At 48.2% G+C, this 19,133-nt stretch overlaps 2 protein-coding genes across 5 annotated transcripts in view; one reads left to right on the top strand and one right to left on the bottom strand.

Moving 5' to 3' along the window:
* MED20 (mediator complex subunit 20) overlaps positions 1-6,775 on the bottom strand; it is a 49,149-nt gene extending 42,374 nt beyond the window's left edge. For 3 of the 4 annotated variants that reach the window (XR_010134075.1, XR_010134074.1, XM_004044006.5), the window contains exons 1-2: positions 6,652-6,775; positions 2,764-2,918 (exon numbers count right to left, since the gene is read on the bottom strand). Coding sequence is in view for 1 of the 4 variants with exons in the window: in XM_004044006.5 (XP_004044054.2) it covers positions 2,764-2,918; positions 6,652-6,665 (169 nt within the window). In the remaining 3 variants the exon portion in view is untranslated. The remainder of the gene's footprint in view (positions 1-2,763; positions 2,919-6,651) is intronic. The other variant, XM_063707139.1, reaches the window with a different exon arrangement.
* Positions 6,742-18,731, top strand: BYSL (bystin like). Its single transcript, XM_004043999.5, has 7 exons — positions 6,742-7,477; positions 13,025-13,187; positions 15,780-15,918; positions 16,283-16,416; positions 17,081-17,241; positions 17,413-17,515; positions 18,046-18,731. The coding sequence occupies exons 1-7, from the start codon at positions 7,210-7,212 to the stop codon at positions 18,389-18,391; spliced, it is 1,314 nt and encodes a 437-aa protein (XP_004044047.1). The 5' UTR covers positions 6,742-7,209; the 3' UTR covers positions 18,392-18,731.
* The last annotated feature ends 402 nt before the right edge of the window (positions 18,732-19,133 follow it).

The raw sequence follows: 19,133 nt of genomic DNA on the forward strand, positions 1-19,133 counted from the left end.
GAGCCCATGTCAGATAGTTTTGGTACAAGAAATGTATACGGGGAACAAATACACGGGTTGGAAGAAAGGCAAAACCAAATAGGATGGTGGGACAACCCAAAGATTAGCAACACAGGAAACTACTACCATCCCTAGGGCTAGAGGGAAAAGAAAATATATGCTGTTGTCGGAGGCAGGAATGAGGGCTGCCTAGCAGAAGCTAAAACCAAGGAGGTGAAGACACAGCCATGGCTAGAGACACTGCCCAGAGCAGAGGGAGAGGAACACTGTGGGCTTCCTTTCTCCCATCCTCTAATCTTCTCTGGTGCCTCTCAATAACCAAAGCTAACTAGTAGAGGGCCTGGAAAATACAGCTTACAGGGAAAGTGCAGGAAATGGATCTAAGGGAAACAGGTACATGAGTGGCATGGAAACAGTAACAGATAGGTTGTGGGAGTTACCTACAGGTACACAGTTAGAATGTGGCAAAGCCAGGACTCAGGACTCTGGCTCCCCAGTGATAAACACTGTGCTATGGAACTGTTCAAGGTTAAGTTACTGCAGAGCCAAGACTAAGAGAAACAAGTTCCCTAACTCATATCCAAAGAGTCTCTCTCATTGCCTAAGCCCAGGAGTTAGAGCTTGCAGTGAGCTGTGATCATGCTACTGTACAGCCGGGCAACGAAGTGAGACTCTCACTCTAAAAAGAAAAAAAAACAAATCCTCTCTCCCTCCCAGCCATCATCCATCATCCACACCCCATCTCATCACTCAATACACTAAAAAGAACAATTGATTTATGCTAATGAGGAGGTCAAGGCCAATGGTTAGGTGTAAGAAAACAGGAACTCTATAAACAGAAACTTCTAGAAACCCTAAAGCTCTAAAAGAATCATAAACAAAGACTTCTGGGCCTAAAACAAGTCTTTCTCATATTTCAGAGTGCATAAGGATTGTCTGGATTGTTAAATGTAGATTATGTGGCCTACAGCAGCAGTCAATCAGTAAACAGGGCCAGGAAATCTGCAACTCTAACAAGTATCCCAGGTGATTCTGACGTGGTTAGTCAGTGATTAACCCTGAGAAACACTGCTTTTAGAAACTGCACAAAACAAAAAGCACTCAAAGAACACAAGGGCCAGGCATGGTGGCTCATGCCTCTCATCTCAGCACTTTGGGAGGCCTATGTTGGCAGATCCCTTGAGCTCAGGAATTTGACACCAGCTACTTGAGAGGCTGAGGTGGGAGGATGGCTTGTGGCTAGGAGTTTGAGACCAATTTGGGCAGCATAGTAAGACACTCCCATGACCACACCCAAAAGTAAAAAAATCAGCCAGGCATGGTGGCACATGCCTGTAGTTTCAGCTACTCAGGAGGCTAAGGTGGGAGGATCACCTGACCCCAGGAGTTTGAGGCTGCAGTGAGCTATGAGACACCAAAGCACTTCAGCCTGGGCAACAGAGCAAGACTCTATCTCTTAAAAACACACACACACGCCGGGCGCGGTGGCTCACGCCTATAATCCCAGCACTTTGGGAGGCCGAGGCGGGTGGATCACAAGGTCAGGAGATAAAGACCATCCTGGCTAACACGGTGAAACCCCGTCTCTACTAAAAATACAAAAAATTAGCCCGGCGTAGTGGCGGGTGCCTGTAGTCCCAGCTACTCGGGAGGCTGAGGCAGGAGAATGGCGTGAACCCTGGAGGCGGAGCTTGCAGTGAGCCGAGATTGTGCCACTGCACTCCAGCCTGGGCGACAGAGCCAGACTCCGTCTCAAAACACACACACACACACATACACACACACATACACACACACACACATAAATACTCACATACAAAGAAATTTTGGGTTGTAATGGATATGTTTAGTACCTTGGTTTTGGTGATAGTATCATAGGTGTATGCATATATCCAAACTCATTAAGATGTATGCATTAGATGTGTACAACTACTTGTGTATCAACTATACCTCAATAAAGCTTTAGCCAGGAGTGGTGGCTCATACCTATAATCCCAGTACTTTGGGAAGCTGAGGCCAGATAATCCCTTGAGGCCAGGAATTCAAAACCAGCCTGGTCAACATAGGGAGACCCTGTCTCTACAAAAAATTTAAAATATTAGCCAGGCGTGGTGGCTCATGCCTGTGGTCTCAGCTACTCAGGAGGCCAAGGTGGAAGGATCACTTGAGCCCAAGGGTCGAGGCTGCAGTCAGTGAGCTGTGACATGCCACTGCACTCCAGCCTGGGAGACAGAGCAAAACCCTATCTCAAAAAAATAAATAAAATAAAATAAAGTGGCCGGGCACGGTGGCTCACGCCTGTAATCCCAGCACTTTGGGAGGCCGAGGTGGGCGGATCACCTGAGGTCGGGAGTTCGAGATCAGCCTGACCCACACAGAGAAACCCCATATCTACCAAAAATACAAAATTAGCCGGGCTTGGTGGTGCATACCTATAATCCCAGCTACCTGGGAAGGCTGAGGCAGGAGAATCACTTGAACCTGGGAGGTGGAGGTTGCAGTGAGCTGAGATTGCACCATTGCACTCCAGCCTGGGCAACAAGAGCAAAGCTCCATCTCAAAAAAATAAAATAAAATAAAATAAAGCTTTCAAAGGCCCCATTCTAAGAGATAAAGAACCAAGAATTAATGACGTCAAAAACACATCTCGCCACATGTTTAAGAATACTACCCTTAGCAGAAAAGCAGAAAGACTTCAATTAACTCAAATGTCTATTAACTCCAAGCCTGGTTCCAGCCATCCTACAGACCCATCTCACTGACCTTGGCTGCCAAGGGTAGAGGCGGCCGTATGGTAAGTCTCACAGTCCACACAAAATGTTCCTTGCTTCTCTGCCCCAAGCATCTCCAATTTCCGGGTAAGGAGCTCTACGGTTTGCTGAACACTCTTGCCCTCGGCCACAGGCATCTGGGACACACTGGAAAGGAGAGCACCAAATCGTCAGTTATCCAGAGACACACATGTGCTCACTGAGCCATTCACTCGCCCACAGCATCACAGCTCATCAGGGCCAAAAGTTATCTTGGAAATTACCTACTCTGACCGTCTCCCAATCCCTGCAACTTTATTATTATTTTTAATTAAAAAAAAAATTTTTTGGCCCGGCGTGGTGGCTCATGCCTGTAATACCAGCACTTTGGGAGGTCAAGGCGGGTGGAAGTCAGGAGTTCAAGACAAGCCTGGCCAACATGGTGAAACCCCGTCTCTACTAAAAATACAAAAATTAGCTGGGCGTGGTAGCGGACGCCTGTAATCCCAACTACATGGGAGGCTCAGGCAGGAGAATCATTTGAACCCAGGAGGCTGAGACTGCAGTAAGCTGAGATTGCGCCCTTGCACTCCAGCCTGGGCGACAGGGCGAGATGCCATCTTAAAAAAAAAAAAAAATTTAAGACCAGTCAAGTGCAGTAGTTAGAGTGGGGAAGAGTAGAACAAGGAGTCCAATCTGTAACTGAATGTGAACAATCAATTAAGATAACTCATTACACTTGGACCAGTCCCCCATTGTAAAGACAAGGAATAGAGGACCACAGTCCCTGAGAGCCCCTCTAAGAACTGAAGCACAGTTCTCAGGATTATCGCACCAGGGCAATGAACTTCCTATCACAGGGTGTTCTCAAGTGTGGCATGCCAAAGATTCTAGATGACACACAGACTGAGAATTCAATAATGCTGAGTCATATAATGAAAAAGGGATTCCTTTTGCAACTCTTTCAGTTCTGACTACATCAAGGGAAAAGTCTCCGTTTGGGTTAACATGTTTTTACCAACTCTGTGAACTTGAGCTGTTCAGCACAGTAGCCCAGAGCCACAGGTGGCTGGGACTAGTGTATTGGACACTGTTGTTAGAGAACATTTCCATCATCACAGAAAGTGCTATTCAACAGCCCTAGGAACAAAAAAAGAAAAGCAGTCTTCAAGTTTATAATCTTTGGGAATGAGAGGCAACAGTATTCACAAAAATTGAATCAAAAGAATGGAACAAAACAAAAAAAAACGTTATTTCCAAGGTTTCCTCCTATGGTGAGTGAACCTCCTATGGTGGCTTCCCCTTTAGAGTGGTAGGTAACCAACTGCCAACCAACAACGTGCCAGACTGCATCCTAAGGCCTTTAGATGAATTAACTCTCCAAATCCTCACGATAGTCCTATGAAGGTGTGTTATTTATCAACTTGTTACAAATGAGGAAACTGCCGGGCGTGGTGGCTCACGCCTGTAATCCCAGCACTTTGGGAGGCCGAGGTGGGCGGATCACTTGAGGTCAGGAGTTCGAGACCAGCCTAGCCAACATGGTGAAACCCTGTCTCTACCAAAAATACAAAACTTAGCCAGGCATGGTGGTGTGCGCCTGTAATCCCAGCTACATGGGAGGCTGAGGCAGGAGACTCACTTGAAACCAGGAGGCGGAGGTTGCAGTGAGCCAAGATCGCACCACTGCCCTCCAGCCTGGACAACAAGAGCGAAACTCCATCTCAAAAAGAAAAAAAAAAAGAGGAAACTTGGCCAGGCACGGTGGCTCACGCCTGTAATCCCAGCACTTTGGGAGGCCAAGGCGGGCAGATCACGAGGTCAGGAGATCAAGACCATCCTGGCTAACACGGTGAAACCCCGTCTCTACCAAAAATACAAAAAAATTAGCCAGGCGTGGTGGTGGGCGCCTGTAGTCCCAGCTACTCGGGAAGCTGAGGCAGGAGAATGGCATGAACCCGGGAGGCAGAGCTTGCAGTGAGCCGAGATCATGCCACTGCACTCCAGCCTGGGCAACAAAGTGAGACTCCGCCTCAAAAAAAAAAAAAAAAAAAAGAGGAAACTTAAGTACAGCACAAAGAGGTTAAATAACTTGCACTAGGTCACACAGTTAATGGGTGGTACACCCAAGACTCAAAGCCCAGCAACCTGGCTTGATGTCCATGCTCTTAACCACTAACTAGACTGCCTGTATAGGGATGTAGTGCCTGTTAAAACATTAAGGAAAAGATCGATTAAAAAATTAATAAACAATAGTACAAGCAGTACTTAGCTATATAGAAATCAAGAAAACAGTCATAGATGACATTGTTTTATGATCAACTAAATGAATCTATTAAGGTAGAGTCCTTCTGTTGCTAAAAATTGTCACTACTCTATCAGAAAAAACACTGATAAACGATGTTGCTAATGTGCCTTATTTTGAAATACAAAAGAATCCCTAAACTGACACTACAAGTGACAGAAGTCCTAGGATTCTGAAAACGTTGATAAGGGTGCCAACAGAGAGCCCTTTCCCTGGAGCTGCCTTCTCCATTTAAAGAGCAGGGGTAGCTGGGCACGGTGGCTCATGTCTGTAATGCCAATACTTTGGGAGACCAAAGCAAGAGGCTCGCTTGAGTTCAGGAATTCAAGACCTGCATGTACAAAACAGCAAGACCCCATTTCTATTTCTTTAAAAAAAAGAAAGAGCAAGGGTTCCAGGGTTCTAGGCTGCATCCTTTCCATTTCCATTCCTCACATATCTTGCTTCCATTAAGGAACACAGGAGGATCATGTCAACCGTAGGAAGCAAGAGTGCAATCACCGAGAAACCTGCAAGAACCTGGGCTACCAGGAGGAAAAGTATTTCCCCTACACATGCTTTTGTATGAGAAGCCTATAGCCACTGGCTTCAGATATCCTGGCCTCCAGGTTTCTCCCACGGGAAAAATGCTCACATCTACTGAGATAAGAAAAAAATGTTCTGGGACCTGGCACCTTACAACTAACGCCTCCACGAGCACTGGACCCATACCTTTCCCTGCCACCTCATCTTCTTTCAACTGAGACTTAAAACATATGAAAGATAAAAACTCCATTGAAACTAGACCAACCATGGAATTAAACATAGTGGGAAACGCGTCCTAAAGAGATAAAGTGCCTGGAACCATGATCTCCTTATTATCAATACCCTCTTTTTTCCTCTAGACCCAAGATCTTAAAACGAGCAAATTAGAAACAGACACAAGCGGGTCTAACTGTATTTGATGGCTGAGGGAAGAGCAGGCGAAAATCTTAAAAAATACTATCTCCTGATTGCTTATGGCCCACTCCCTCCAACCCTGTCTGCAGGTGGGTCATAGTCCAAAGACCCTATTTCCAACCCTGAGGTCCCACTGCAGGCAGTACTATGGCCTCACGGGAAGGAAGATGGATCCAGAAGAGAATGAGGTATACAACCATTGATAGGTTCCTGGGATAAAAATTTTGCTTTGTCGACACCAGCCTGGCTAATATGGTGAAACCCCATTTCTACTAAAAATACAAAAAGTAACCGGGCGTGGTGGCGGGCGCCTGTAGTCCCAGCTACTCGGGACTACAGGAGAATCGCTTGAACCCAAGAGGCGGAGTGTTGCAGTGAGCCAAGATCGCTCCACTGCACTCCAGTCTGGCGACAGAGCGAGACTCCGTCTAAAAAAACAAAACAAAACAAAAAAAACCTTTGCTTTCCCGCCTTCCAAGAGGAAGGGGCGCATCTCTGAGGACACAAGCCCGGGGAACCCGCAGCCCGCACGGCATCCTCTCATCCACACAACCCGAGGACATCTCGCTCAGCTCCCAGAAGACGGCGGACCATGGTCCGCCTTCCCGGCCTTTCACAACCCCAAGCCCCGCCCCACAAAACCCCCTGCAGTCCTACCAAGTCACTCCCATGGCGTCGGGCCAGGAAGGTGGCAGAATCACACAGTAGAAACGCAGGGTTCCCTGTCCGCCCACAGAAACTGCTTCAGTTCCCCAACACAACCTTCTGTCTCAGAAGGGACTCCGGAAATACGTAAAAACAGAGCGCCGGGTCCACGCCTTCCCCAAAAAATGGGGCGTGTCTCGGCACCCCTCGGTGACGCCCCCACTGACATCATCTGCGGATTCCCGCCCCGAGGTTTCTAAATCCAGACATTCCCGTTTGGCTGAGCACTCTAGGCCTACATCCATGAACCTAGGAGAGCGACACTCAAAGACTGCACTATTGAGAGAAGCTAACGTTAAAGGCAGTGAATACATTCGGGAGTCCAGCTCCGGAACCCGGGAGCTCTTTTAGTGGGAGGAGCGGTGCTGATGGCGCCTCTGGCCTCCGAATGCTAGGGGGCGCTGTGATCGCCGGGCGGCCTCTTGGGCTCTGGGAGTCCGCCGCGCAAGCGCATTCTGGCCTTTCCTCAGTCCCCACGTGCGAACCTTCCCGGCAACTTTTTCGAGAAAAATGCCCAAATTCAAGGCGGCCCGTGGGGTCGGGGGTCAGGAAAAACATGCGCCCCTGGCCGATCAGATCCTGGCTGGGAATGCGGTGCGGGCGGGGGTCCGGGAGAAGCGGCGGGGTCGCGGGACCGGAGAAGCGGAGGAAGAGTATGTGGGGCCGCGGCTGAGCCGACGGATTTTGCAGCAAGCACGGCAGCAACAGGAGGAGCTCGAGGCCGAGCATGGGACTGGGGACAAGCCCGCGGCGCCGCGGGAACGCACCACGCGGCTGGGTGAGTGTCTGGGATGAGGTCCGAGGAAGACAGTGGCCAGTAGTGGGGCGGGGTGGACAGCTAAAAAGTGTCTGGCAGGGGAATTGCTTTGAGTCAACAAAGGGGTCCGTATTACACTTGCAAAGGAGACTGAACCCTGTCTAGAGCCCTCCGCGCCCACTCCTAGTTTTAGGCACTCCCTTCTAGACACCCCCGAAGTTAGGCCAACAGTAATCGCTCGCGCCACTAAGTGCTCCTAGCATGTATCCATTGGTTTTGTAAATATTTATGGGATACCCACTACGAGCTTTGCGCTATGCTCGGAATTCTATCGAATGTTTGGGTACAGAAGTAAACAACACAGGCACGTCTAACTTAAGGACCTTACAGTCAAGCCCAGCAGAGAGGCAATTAAGTAGACTCTTAGAATAATATATTTCCATGATAAAGTATCGTTTCCCTGGTAACAATAGCATTGGTCTTGAGAAGCTTCTCCGATTGCAGCAGGACCTTTAAGCTGAGAATTGAAAAACGAATGGGAAGTGTTATGAGCAGAAAACACATTGTTTAGCAGCCAAAGAGCGAGAGAGATCAATTGAAAGACGTCTGATGTTTTCTCACTAGGGAGGAAGTGTTGACCTCTGAGGTGCTTCATCCGTTTCTCAGATCTCATCTAAAGCAATATTTGACACAATTGAATAGTGGCCTTCTGGCCACAGTATCCTTACTTGGGTTCTAAGACATCAACACTCCTGTTTTACTGCCACCTCACTTCTCAGTATCCTTGGCTGACTCTTATTGCAACCTCTTCTCCTCAGTCCTCTGACCTCTTCAAATATTCTCTGGTGCTGGCAAGTTTCATGGTTTAAATACCATCCTTGAGTGACTACTCCTAACTTTATAGTCTAGCCCTGATCTCTTCCATGAAATCCAGATTCTTATATTCAACTGCCTATTTGGCATCTCCAATTTGAAATCTAACAGACAGCTCAAATTTAACATGTACAAAACAGAAATCCTGACCTTCCCTCCAAACCTGCTTCTCTCACCATTGCCTTCCCTGTCTTAGTTAGTAGCATATTCTTTCATTTGCTCAAGATAAACTTTAGACTCCTCTCTCTCCCCGCCCCCACCATCTCCTCTCTCTGTCTCTCCCTCCCCACATCTGATCTGTAAGGAAATTCTGATGACTTTGCCTTCAAAGTATATCCAAAATGAGACCACTTTTCACCGCTTTGGAACACCATCCTGTCGTAGCCACCACAATCTCTCACCTGGATTATCACAGTAGCCTCCTCGTTAGTATCTCATATTCTCCGTTTTTTCTTTTTTTTTTTTGAGACAGAGTCTCTCGCTCTGTCACCCAGGATAGAGTGCGGTGGCACAATCATAGCTAACTGCAGCCTCAATCTCCTGGGCTCCAGCTGTCTTTCCACCTCAGCCTCCCACATAGCTGGGACCACAGGTGTGTGCCACCATGTCCAACTAATTCTTTTTTTTTTTTTTTTTTTTTTTGAGACGGAGTCATTCTGTCGCCCAGGCTGTAGTGAAGTGGCGCAATCTTGGCTCACTGCAACCTCTGCCACCTAGGTCCAAGCAATTCTTCTGCCTCAGCCTTCTGAGTAGCTGAGATTACAGGCGTGAGGCATCACGTCCAGTTAATTTTTGTATTTTCAGTAGAGATGGGGTTTCACCATGTTGGCCAGGCTGGTCTTGAACTCCTGACCTCAGGTGATCCGTCCACCTCTGCCTCCCAAAATGCTGGGATTACAGGCGTGAGCCACCGCACCCGGCCGCTAATTATTTAATTATTTGTAGAGATGAGGTCTCACAGTGGTGCCCAGGTTGGTCTCAAACTCCTGGGCTCAAACGACCCTCCCTGCCTTGGCCTCCCAAAGTGCTGGGATTACAGGTGTGAGAGCTACTGCACCTTGCCGTGTCTCATACTCTCTACAAAGCACTCACAGGTGGGGGATTACAATGGTCTACAATGCGCTATATGATCTGCCTCCTTTGCCAGTCTGACCTCTTCTACTGCTTTCCTCTTTGCCCATTCCACTCCACCTACTTAGGCTTCATTGTGCCTTAAACATGGGAAATTAGGGGGTTTGGCCTGGTTGTTCCTTCTCTCTGGGATAGTTTGTTCTCTTACACTTGTAGGGTTACTTTCTCAGAGAGGCCTGTCCACTCCATTTAAGATTGCAGCACTCTACTCCTTCTCCATACTCCCAGCATTTCTGCCCTATCTTTTTTTCATAGTACTTATCTTTTTTTTTTTTTGAGACAGAGTCTCGCTCCGTCACCCAGGCTGGAGTGCAATACCACGATCTCGGCTCACTGCAACCTCCACCTCCCGGGTTCAAGTGATTCTCCTACCTCGGCCTCCCAAGTAGCTGGGATTACAGGCGCCCGCCACCACACCCAGCTAAATTTTTTTTTTTTTGTATTTTTAGTAGAGATGGGGGTTTCGCTATGTTGGCCAGCCTGGTCTCAAACTCCTGACCTCAGGTGATCCACCCGCCTCGGCCTCCCGAAGTGCTGGGATTACAGGCATGAGCCACCGCACCTGGCCCATAGTACTTATCTTTTAACCCAATATATTTATATGTTTATTTATGTCTGTCTCTTCCATTTAGACAGGATTGGGTGCGTTCAGGGTGGTATGGTCGTAGACTATCTCCTCCAATTAGAATGTAAGCTGTATAGAATAAAGTCTTTTGGTTTCTGTTGTTCGTGGATATATTGCCAGCACCCCCAACAGTGCCTCACATATAGTAGGTGCTTGGTGTTTGCTGAATGACTGGGTTAATCGGTAATGAATGATGGTCAGGTAGGTGGGAGCCACGCCTACAAAAGATTTTAAAACCCTCCTAACAGCAGTGGGAAGAATGGGAAGCTACTGGAGAATTTTAAGGACAGGGCTGATCAAATCAAATATGTGTTTCTGGAAGATGACCGTCTGCAGAGTGGAAAATGAGTTGGAGGGAAGCAAGGTCAGAAACATAGAGACCAGTGGGCGACTGTTGAATAAATCCAGGCAAGAGATGATGCTGATCTAGGCTTAGATGGGGCTGTGAAGCATGTGAGAGACAGTCTATGAGGTAAAATTGAATATGATTTAGTAATTGATTGGGTGTTGAGGGTGAGGGCAGGGGATGAGGCAAGAGTACCTCCCAGGCTTAGCATTGGGTGGATGATGGTGCTGTTTACTGAGCTGTGGATGGTTAGCAGTGTAGACCTAGGAGGGAAAGAAAATTAGTTTAGTTGATAACTGGTGAGATTTGAGGTGCCTGTGAATCATCCAAGAGCAGCTGTACAGGAGACACCTGGAGTTAGGGTCTGGCGCTAAGGAGAACCACCTACAAAGTACAAATTTGGGGAACTGTTGGCACGTGGAGACAAAATGTCTGTTCCCCCTTATTTAGTGTTTATCACACACTGCCTTTGTTGTTAATGACCTACTGATATAGGAGCATTATAGCTCCCCACTTGGATAATTAGACCCCTTTCCAGATGCCCAGACATGTAGCCTTCCAAAAACGGAAGTTATTTAAATGGACTAACTTCATTTTTTTTTTTTTTTTTTAAGACGGAGTCTCGCTCTGTCGCCCAGGCTGGAGTGCAGTGGCGTGATCTTGGCTCACTGCAAGCTCCGCCTCCCGGGTTCACACCATTCTCCTGCCTCAGCCTCCCGAGAAGCTGGGACTACAGGCGCCTGCCACCACGCCCGGCTAATTTTTTGTATTTTTAGTAGAGACGGGGTTTCACCGTGTTAGCCAGGATGGTCTCCGTCTCCTGACCTCGTGATCCGCCCGCCTTGGCCTCCCTAAGTGCTGGGATTACAGGCGTGAGCCACCGCGCCCAGCCTATTTATTTTTATTTATTTATTTATTTTTTTGAGACAGAGTTTTGCTGTTGTTGCTCAGGCTGGAGTGCAGTGGCGCAATCTCGGCTCACCTCAACCTCCGCCTCCCGGGTTCAAGCGATTCTCATGCCTCAGCCTTCCCAAGTAGCTGGGATTATAGGCATGCGCCACCAAGCCCGGCTAATTTTGTATTTAGTAGAGATGGGGCTTCTCCCTGTTAGTCAGGCTAGTCTCGAACTCCCGATCTCATGATCCACCCGCCTCGGTCTCCCAAAATGGTGGGATTACAGGCGTGAGCCACCACGCCCAGCCAACTTCATGTATTTAAATGGACTGGTGGATTGAAATCTGAACTCTACTGCCTGAATTTAAAGGCCCTCCAGTCTGGCTTCACCTTTCCCACATACCTAGCATTATTTCTTGCTATTGCCTAGGAGACTCTTATATCCAAGCCTTATTTTCTCCACGTCTGGAACACACTCCTTCTGCTCCCAAACTGCCCATCCAGCGCCTAACTGTCCTCACCACTCATCCTTTAAGTGCATATGTTGTCTCTACTACTCATTGTGGCATATAATCAAACCCGAATATGTGTAGAATAGTGGTGAAGAATGCAGTCTAGACCCAGACTACCTGTCTTGGGCAAATTACCCAACTTCTCAGTGCTTCAGTGTCCTCATTTGAAACTGGGTATAGTAATAGTATCCACTTCTTGGGTTTATTTTTATTTATTTATTTATTTGCCATTGTTTCATAAGAAGGTTTATTTTATTTTTTTAATTTTATATATATTTTTTGAGACGGAGTCTCGCGTTGTCGCCAGGCTGGAGTGCAGTGGCATGACCTTGGCTCACTGCAACCTCCACCTCCTGGGTTCAAGTGATTCTCCTGCCTCAGCCTTCCAAATAGCTGGGACTACAGGCGCCCACCACCACGCCCAGCTAATTTTTGTATTTTTAGTAGAGATGGGGTTTCACCATGTTGACCAGGGTGGTTTCGATCTCTTGACCTCGTGATCTGCCCACCTCGGCCTCCCAAATTGCTGGGATTACAGGCGTGAGCCACCGTGCCCGGCCACTTCTTGGGTTTATAAGGATTAAACAGTTAACATGGGTATAGTGTTTAGAAGTTCCTTCTACAGGCCGGGAACAGTGGCTCATGCCCTGTAATCCCAGCATTTTGGGAGGCCAAGGCGGGCGGATCACGAGGTCAAGAGATCGAGACCATTCTGGTCAACATGGTGAAACCCCAACTCTACTAAAAATACAAAAAATTAGCCGGGCATGGTGGCTTATGCCTGTAGTCCCAGCTGCTTGGGAGGCTAAGGCAGGAGAATGGCATGAACCCGGGAGGCGGAGCTTGCAGTGAGCTGAGATCGAGCCACTGCACTCCAGTGTGGGTGACAGAGCAAGACTCCATTTCAAAAAAAAAAGTTCCTTCTACATAACTGAGTATGGTATGTTAACTATTATTTATGGCCATTGCTTTTCTTATTGTTTCCTGTGTATACATTTTGTTTCTCAAGCATGATTGCAAGCCCCTGGGGACAGGGAGCCAATGCATGCCTCATTTGTTTCACTGCAGGTACCTGCGTCTATCACAACCACATGTGAGGCCTGTACTACGTAATGGCTAAAGTTAAACTGACGAAATCCCTCAGCTACCTTTTGCTGTGCTCATCCATTTAGTCTCCCCTCTTCTAGGTCCAAGAATGCCTCAGGAAGGATCAGATGACGAGGACGAGGAGTGGCCCACCCTGGAGAAGGCTGCCACAATGACAGCAGTGGGCCACCATGCAGAGGTTGTTGTGGACCCTGAGGATGAGCGTGCCATAGAGATGTTCATGAACAAGAACCCTCCTGCCAGGTAGGCCTGGGGATTTGGGATAATGGGTCCTTGTAGAAAGTTCCCACAGGAAAACAAGTTCCCTGGCAGACTTATGATTCCCTACCTTTGGAAAGGGCCCTGGAGTTGCTTGTTGTAGGGGACCACCTTGACAAAACTGGCCCATCCTCAAAGGATCACTGTGAGTAGGAATGACCCAGCCTCAAAAAACATTGTGTCTTTCTGTCCATTTGTTGTACAGCTGCCCAATTGCCAGGGAAACAGCTCCAGGCCCCTTTTACATCTCTGGGGAGAGCCATCCTATTGCATTTGGTTTTCGTATTCTTAGTTTTTTTAGCGGTAAGCTCAACTTCCTTGGACAAGTCTTCATATCCTAAGCTTCATTTAAGCCAAGGTTTTTCAACCTCAGCATTATTGACATTTTGGGCTGGGTAATTTTGTGTGTGTGTGGAGACTCTCCTGTGCAGTGTAGGAGGTTTAGTAGATATCTCTGATCTCTACTTCTAGACTCCAGTAGCAACCTTCCCCCTAATTGTGAAAACCAAAAATGACATCAGACATTGCCAAATGTCCTCTGGGAGGCAAGACTGCCCCTAGTTAGGACCACTAATTTATTCCCATCTATAATAAATGCTAGCTCCAAAACATGCAGGCATTTAGACTGCCTGTGGTCAAACTCCTGAGCCCATAAATTTTGGCCCTTGGGAGTGGAGTCTAGGATAAGGGTCCTCAACCAGTTCATTCTGACCCTGTGATATTAACATAATGGTGTCCCTGATACTTTAGGCTGTTTTGGGCTAATGCATCTCATTGCTAATCATACTATAAAAGGACAGGGAGGCTGATAAATTCTGTGGCAGCTTATTTGAAAATGCGGAATGAAGAAATGAAAATGAGCCCTTCTCCCAGATTGATGCCTAACAGTTGAAATACATGTCATAAAGTATGTACTTGGGCTTGTCCCCCCAGAGAGCCTCTCAGGTTCTCACTCAGCACCTCATAACTCCTACTTCACTGATAATGCTGACCAATTTAGCAGAATGCTTTTCCAGCTTGTAGTAAATAGAGTAGACAAGCTCCTTGAAGTAATCAGAACTCCTGGCAGTCGTAAGAAATGATAGCTGGCATCTTCAGAAAGCAAGCCTAGCTCCACATGAATTCAACAATCAGAGGCCATTTAGTTTGGGGGCACATTATAAGGTACTATAAAGCGCCTTAAGACTTTCAAAAACCTGAGTTTGACTCTTACCCCCCACCTGACAGCTGTGAGGCCTTGGGTGAGTTATTAACCTGAGGCCCAGTTCCCATGTCTGCATAAGTTTCTGTGTCCTATAAGTGTTGCGCTGACTCTAGGATTGAAAAGTCCCAAACTCAGTGCCTGGCATTGAGTAGGACCTCAGAAAAGAGGAGCAGTTTGTTTTTTGTTTTGTTTTGTGACAGGATCTCACTCTGTCACCCACACTGGAGGGCAGTGGCATGATCTCAGCTCACTGCAACCTCAGCCTCTCGAGTAGCTGGGATTACAGGCATGTACCACCACGCCTGGCTAATTTTTGTTTTATTAGTAGAGACAGGGTTTCACCATGTTGGCCAGGCTGGTCTCAAACTCCTGACCTCACGTGATCCACCTCCCTCAGCCTCCCAAAGTACTGGGATTACAAGCGTGAGCCACTGTGCCCAACTGAGAAGCAGCTTTAGATACATTTCAGTCTGGGCATGGTGGCCCAGACCTGTAATCTTAGCACTTTGGGACGCCAAGGCAGGAGCCCAGGAGTGTGAGACCAGCCTGGGCAACATGGGGAGACCCCATCTCTACAGAAGAATAAAAAACTAGCTGGGCCTTGTACTATGTTCCTGTGGTCCCAGCTACTTGAGAGACTGAGGCGGGAAGATCGCTTGAGCCAGAGAGATAGAGGCTGCAGTGAGCCATGATGGTGCCACTGCATGCCAACCTGGGCAACAGAGCTAGACTCTCTCTCAAAAAAAATAAATAAATACATTTCAGCAGCCTCTGAAGATGCTAGTATTATATGACAGCTCAAGATGATGGTAATTCTGAATCATTAAGATAAGATTATGTTTGATACACCCAACAATACTCTGTTTAAGGAGGCTGAAAAGAATATAATCAGTCTTAGAAATATTTCCATAGATAACGCTTACTGTGTACTGACCATTCCAAGTAATGAACAGACATTAACTTATTTAATCCTTCCATTAATCTTTTAAGGTGGGTACTGTTATTATCCCTATTTTACAAATGAGGAAACAGAGGCATAGAGAGGTAAAGTAACATGCCCAAGATCATACCAGGGAGTGGGTGAGCCAGGATTTGAACCTGGGCAGACTGACTTCAGAGTTGAGGTTCATAATAACCTCCATACAACTGCTAGCTTTGTCCTAAATGGAATGACTCAGTTCCTTTGCCCCCTGCAGTGATTCTGTCTGTGGTGGATGAATGGGCACAGAGAGAGAACTCTAAGCTGCGTATCCCAGCAGGATCGCAGTATGGCGGTGCTCACAGGGGACTGTGGGGAGTCTGGAGCTTCCTGGACAGTGACCACAGTGCTCCTTGCCTCCTCTCTCCCCTCCCCTTGGCACTTCCCCTCTTAGGCGCACCCTGGCTGACATCATCATGGAGAAGCTGACTGAGAAGCAGACAGAGGTTGAGACAGTCATGTCAGAGGTGTCGGGCTTCCCTATGCCCCAGCTGGACCCCCGGGTCCTAGAAGTGTACAGGGGGGTCCGGGAGGTAAGAGCTGAGAGGGGAGCCATGGTGGAAGACCCCTTTGGGGGCTGTGGGCTCCTGCCACGGGCTTTTTTGCCTTTTGCCTGCATCGCATACTAAAGAAGTCATGGGAGTAGAAAACAGACCTAAGAGGCAGAGTGTGTGGGTTCAGATTCCTGCTCTGCCTGTAAATGACTTGGCATCCTTGGGTTGGTTACTGGAACTCTCACTGGTCATCTGTAAAATGAGCATAATAATGGCACCTCCGTATAGGTTGTTGTGGGGATGCAATGAGTTAATATATTAAAAGCACCCAGACAAGTTCCTAGCCTACAGCAAGCTTGCCATATGTGGATGACGATGATTGTTTTACCTCCCTCATCCGTAGGTATTATCTAAGTACCGCAGTGGAAAACTGCCCAAGGCATTTAAGATCATCCCTGCACTCTCCAACTGGGAGCAAATCCTCTACGTCACAGAGCCGGAGGCCTGGACTGCAGCCGCCATGTACCAGGCCACCAGGTAGAGTAGCTGGGGGTTCGGGGGCCTTGGGTTTATAGGTGCAGGCTGAGTTTGGGACGGACAGGCTTTCCTTGCCTCTGGCCCCAGGGCATTTGAGCTTTGCCCCAGGGCCCTCTCTGTGCTACTTTATAGCATCATTTTTCTAGCATTTCCTGTGTCATTTTTTGGGGCCGAGACCCAGTTAGCCAGTTAGGAACCCTCCGTGATGAATTTCTAGGGGAGAGGCTTTTATAGCTACTGGGATACAACCCTCTGTGATGAATTTCTAGGGGAGAGGCTTTTATAGCCACTGGGATACAACCCTGTAGCAGGACCCTCAGAAGTCTGTGACTGCCCAGGCATGCTCAGGGCCCTAGTGATAGCAGAATCGAGAGGAGTCATGATAGCAAGAGGAAGGAGAGTAGCTGAGTAGCCATCAGTTTGCACGAGCTCTGGCTGTCCCACAGACAAACGGCGCTCCCCATTTGGGTTCTCATTGCCCCTCCTATTCTCTCTCTAAGCTGATGGGTGTTGCATGCACACAGCTCCCACACATCCCGCATTGAAAGAAAGGTCCCATATTTTACTTTAAAACCTCTTGTATGCACTATCCATGGTGATATTTAATGGGCTGGGTCCAGACTGTCGTGTGAGTTGGAAACTTCCCCCGCTTAACTCCCACTAGGATTTTTGCCTCTAACCTGAAGGAACGCATGGCCCAGCGCTTCTACAACCTTGTCCTGCTCCCTCGAGTACGAGATGACGTTGCTGAATACAAACGACTCAACTTCCATCTCTACATGGCTCTCAAGAAGGCCCTTTTCAAACCTGGAGCCTGGTTCAAAGGTGGGATCCCAGAGGCATGGAAGAAAGGGAAGGGCTGGAGCTTCTATGGGGAACACAGCAGGCCTGGTGTGGGAAATTGCTAGATGTCCCTAGGCTGGGTGGGAATGCTTCCTGCTGTAACTCCTTTTTCTCATCCTGGGCTCATAGTGGCTGCCCTTTGACTCTCCCTAGGGATCCTGATTCCACTGTGCGAGTCTGGCACTTGTACCCTCCGGGAAGCCATCATTGTGGGTAGCATCATCACCAAGTGCTCCATCCCTGTGTTGCACTCCAGGTAGCATTGCTGGGGGTGGAAAGGGGCTGGTCAGTGGATATCCAGATAGTGGAATTGCCAGGACTTGGGAATGGGCAGAGTGGAGAAGGAGCTAAGGAAAGCCTTGGGTTTGTGCTTGTTTAAGCCAATGAGTAGGTGTATCATTATCCCCCTAAATGTAAGTTGTGCAACAACAGGGCCCGAGTGCCTGGTATAAAGTAAGTTCTCAGTAAATAGATAAACAAATGAGTAGGAAACACAGGAAGAAAGTAGTTAGGGTGGAGACGTTGAGATGTTTGGACCATACTCTAGTTGGGTACTGAAACAAGCAGTCTATGCTAGAGATAGAGATTTGGGTGGATCCCTGTAGAGATGGTGACTGAGGTCAAGGGAGTATAATATGATTAGGTAGGTGAGAAGGTCCCTGGGGAATACCATAGTGTAAGGGCCAGCAGAGGGGAAGAAAAAAAGGGGAAAGCATAGAGGGAGAAGTAGGATCCTTCTTCCAATGTTTTCCCTGCTAACTCTACCCCACCTCCCTTTCCCACTAGTGCAGCCATGCTGAAAATTGCTGAGATGGAATACAGCGGTGCCAACAGCATCTTCCTGCGACTGCTGCTGGATAAGAAGTATGCACTGCCTTACCGGGTGCTGGATGCCCTAGTCTTCCACTTCCTGGGGTTCCGGACAGAGAAGCGTGAACTGCCTGTGCTGTGGCACCAGTGCCTCCTGACTTTGGTCCAGCGCTACAAGGCCGACTTGGCCACAGACCAGAAAGAGGCCCTCTTAGAACTGCTCCGGCTGCAGCCCCATCCACAGCTATCGCCCGAAATCAGGCGTGAGCTTCAGAGTGCAGTCCCCCGCGATGTGGAAGATGTTCCCATCACCGTGGAGTGAGGAAAACAGTCAGCTGTCCTGGCCAAAGGGGTTTGGAAGGACACCAAGAACCCCGTTGGTGACTGAAGATGACACTGAGCCTTAATGGCTGAAGACCCAGATCAGGGCAGTGACAGATCACAGGGATATCTGTGGCTCCCAGTCCAGGACAGGAAGGACTGAGGGTCTGGCTGGTTCCCTCTTCCATTCTAGGCCCTTATCCCTGTTTAGTCCTGAGAGCCAACTTGAGATACCATACGCTAGCATTCCCAGTCCCCAGCTGGGGCTTGGTGTGAGTACTTTTTCTATGGCTATTGTGTCAGGTCACTGTGGATAAAGGCAAAGGCAGATATTTATTGAACCTGTGTGTTTGGTGTAGTCAATGGAGGTGGGCATTACTCCTGTTAGTATCTGGAGGACGGAGGATATTCTTGTCCTGTTTGTATAGGACCCACCTCCCTTGATCTCCAAGCTTGTTTCTCCAGGCTGCACTCACCTTGTTAGCCCCCAGGGGACACATCCTCTGCCTTCCCCCACCACAGGCTACAGCAGCCAGGAACAGGTTGTCCAAAGATGGTCGTGTCTCAGCAGTGGATGAAAGGACTACAAGAGAAAACTTGGGGAAAGCAGAGATAGAGTCAAGAAAGGCCAGAGAGGCTGGGCTTGGTGGCTCACGCCTGTAATCCCAGCACTTTGGGAGGCTGAGGTGGGTGGATTACCTGAGTTCAGGAGTTCGAGACCAGCCTGGCCAACATGGTGAAAC

This window comes from Gorilla gorilla, chromosome 5 (assembly GCF_029281585.2).
Source record: "Gorilla gorilla gorilla isolate KB3781 chromosome 5, NHGRI_mGorGor1-v2.1_pri, whole genome shotgun sequence".
NCBI classification, from domain to species: domain Eukaryota; kingdom Metazoa; phylum Chordata; class Mammalia; order Primates; family Hominidae; genus Gorilla; species Gorilla gorilla.

Bases quoted from the DNA above. Each gene is read 5' to 3' on its own strand.
- BYSL (XM_004043999.5), top strand. From the start codon at position 7,210: ATGCCCAAATTCAAGGCGGCCCGTGGGGTCGGGGGTCAGGAAAAACAT. The intron at 7,478-13,024 runs GTGAGTGTCTGG...CCCCTCTTCTAG, and splicing joins GGAACGCACCACGCGGCTGG to GTCCAAGAATGCCTCAGGAA. The intron at 15,919-16,282 runs GTAAGAGCTGAG...CCTCATCCGTAG, and splicing joins TGTACAGGGGGGTCCGGGAG to GTATTATCTAAGTACCGCAG.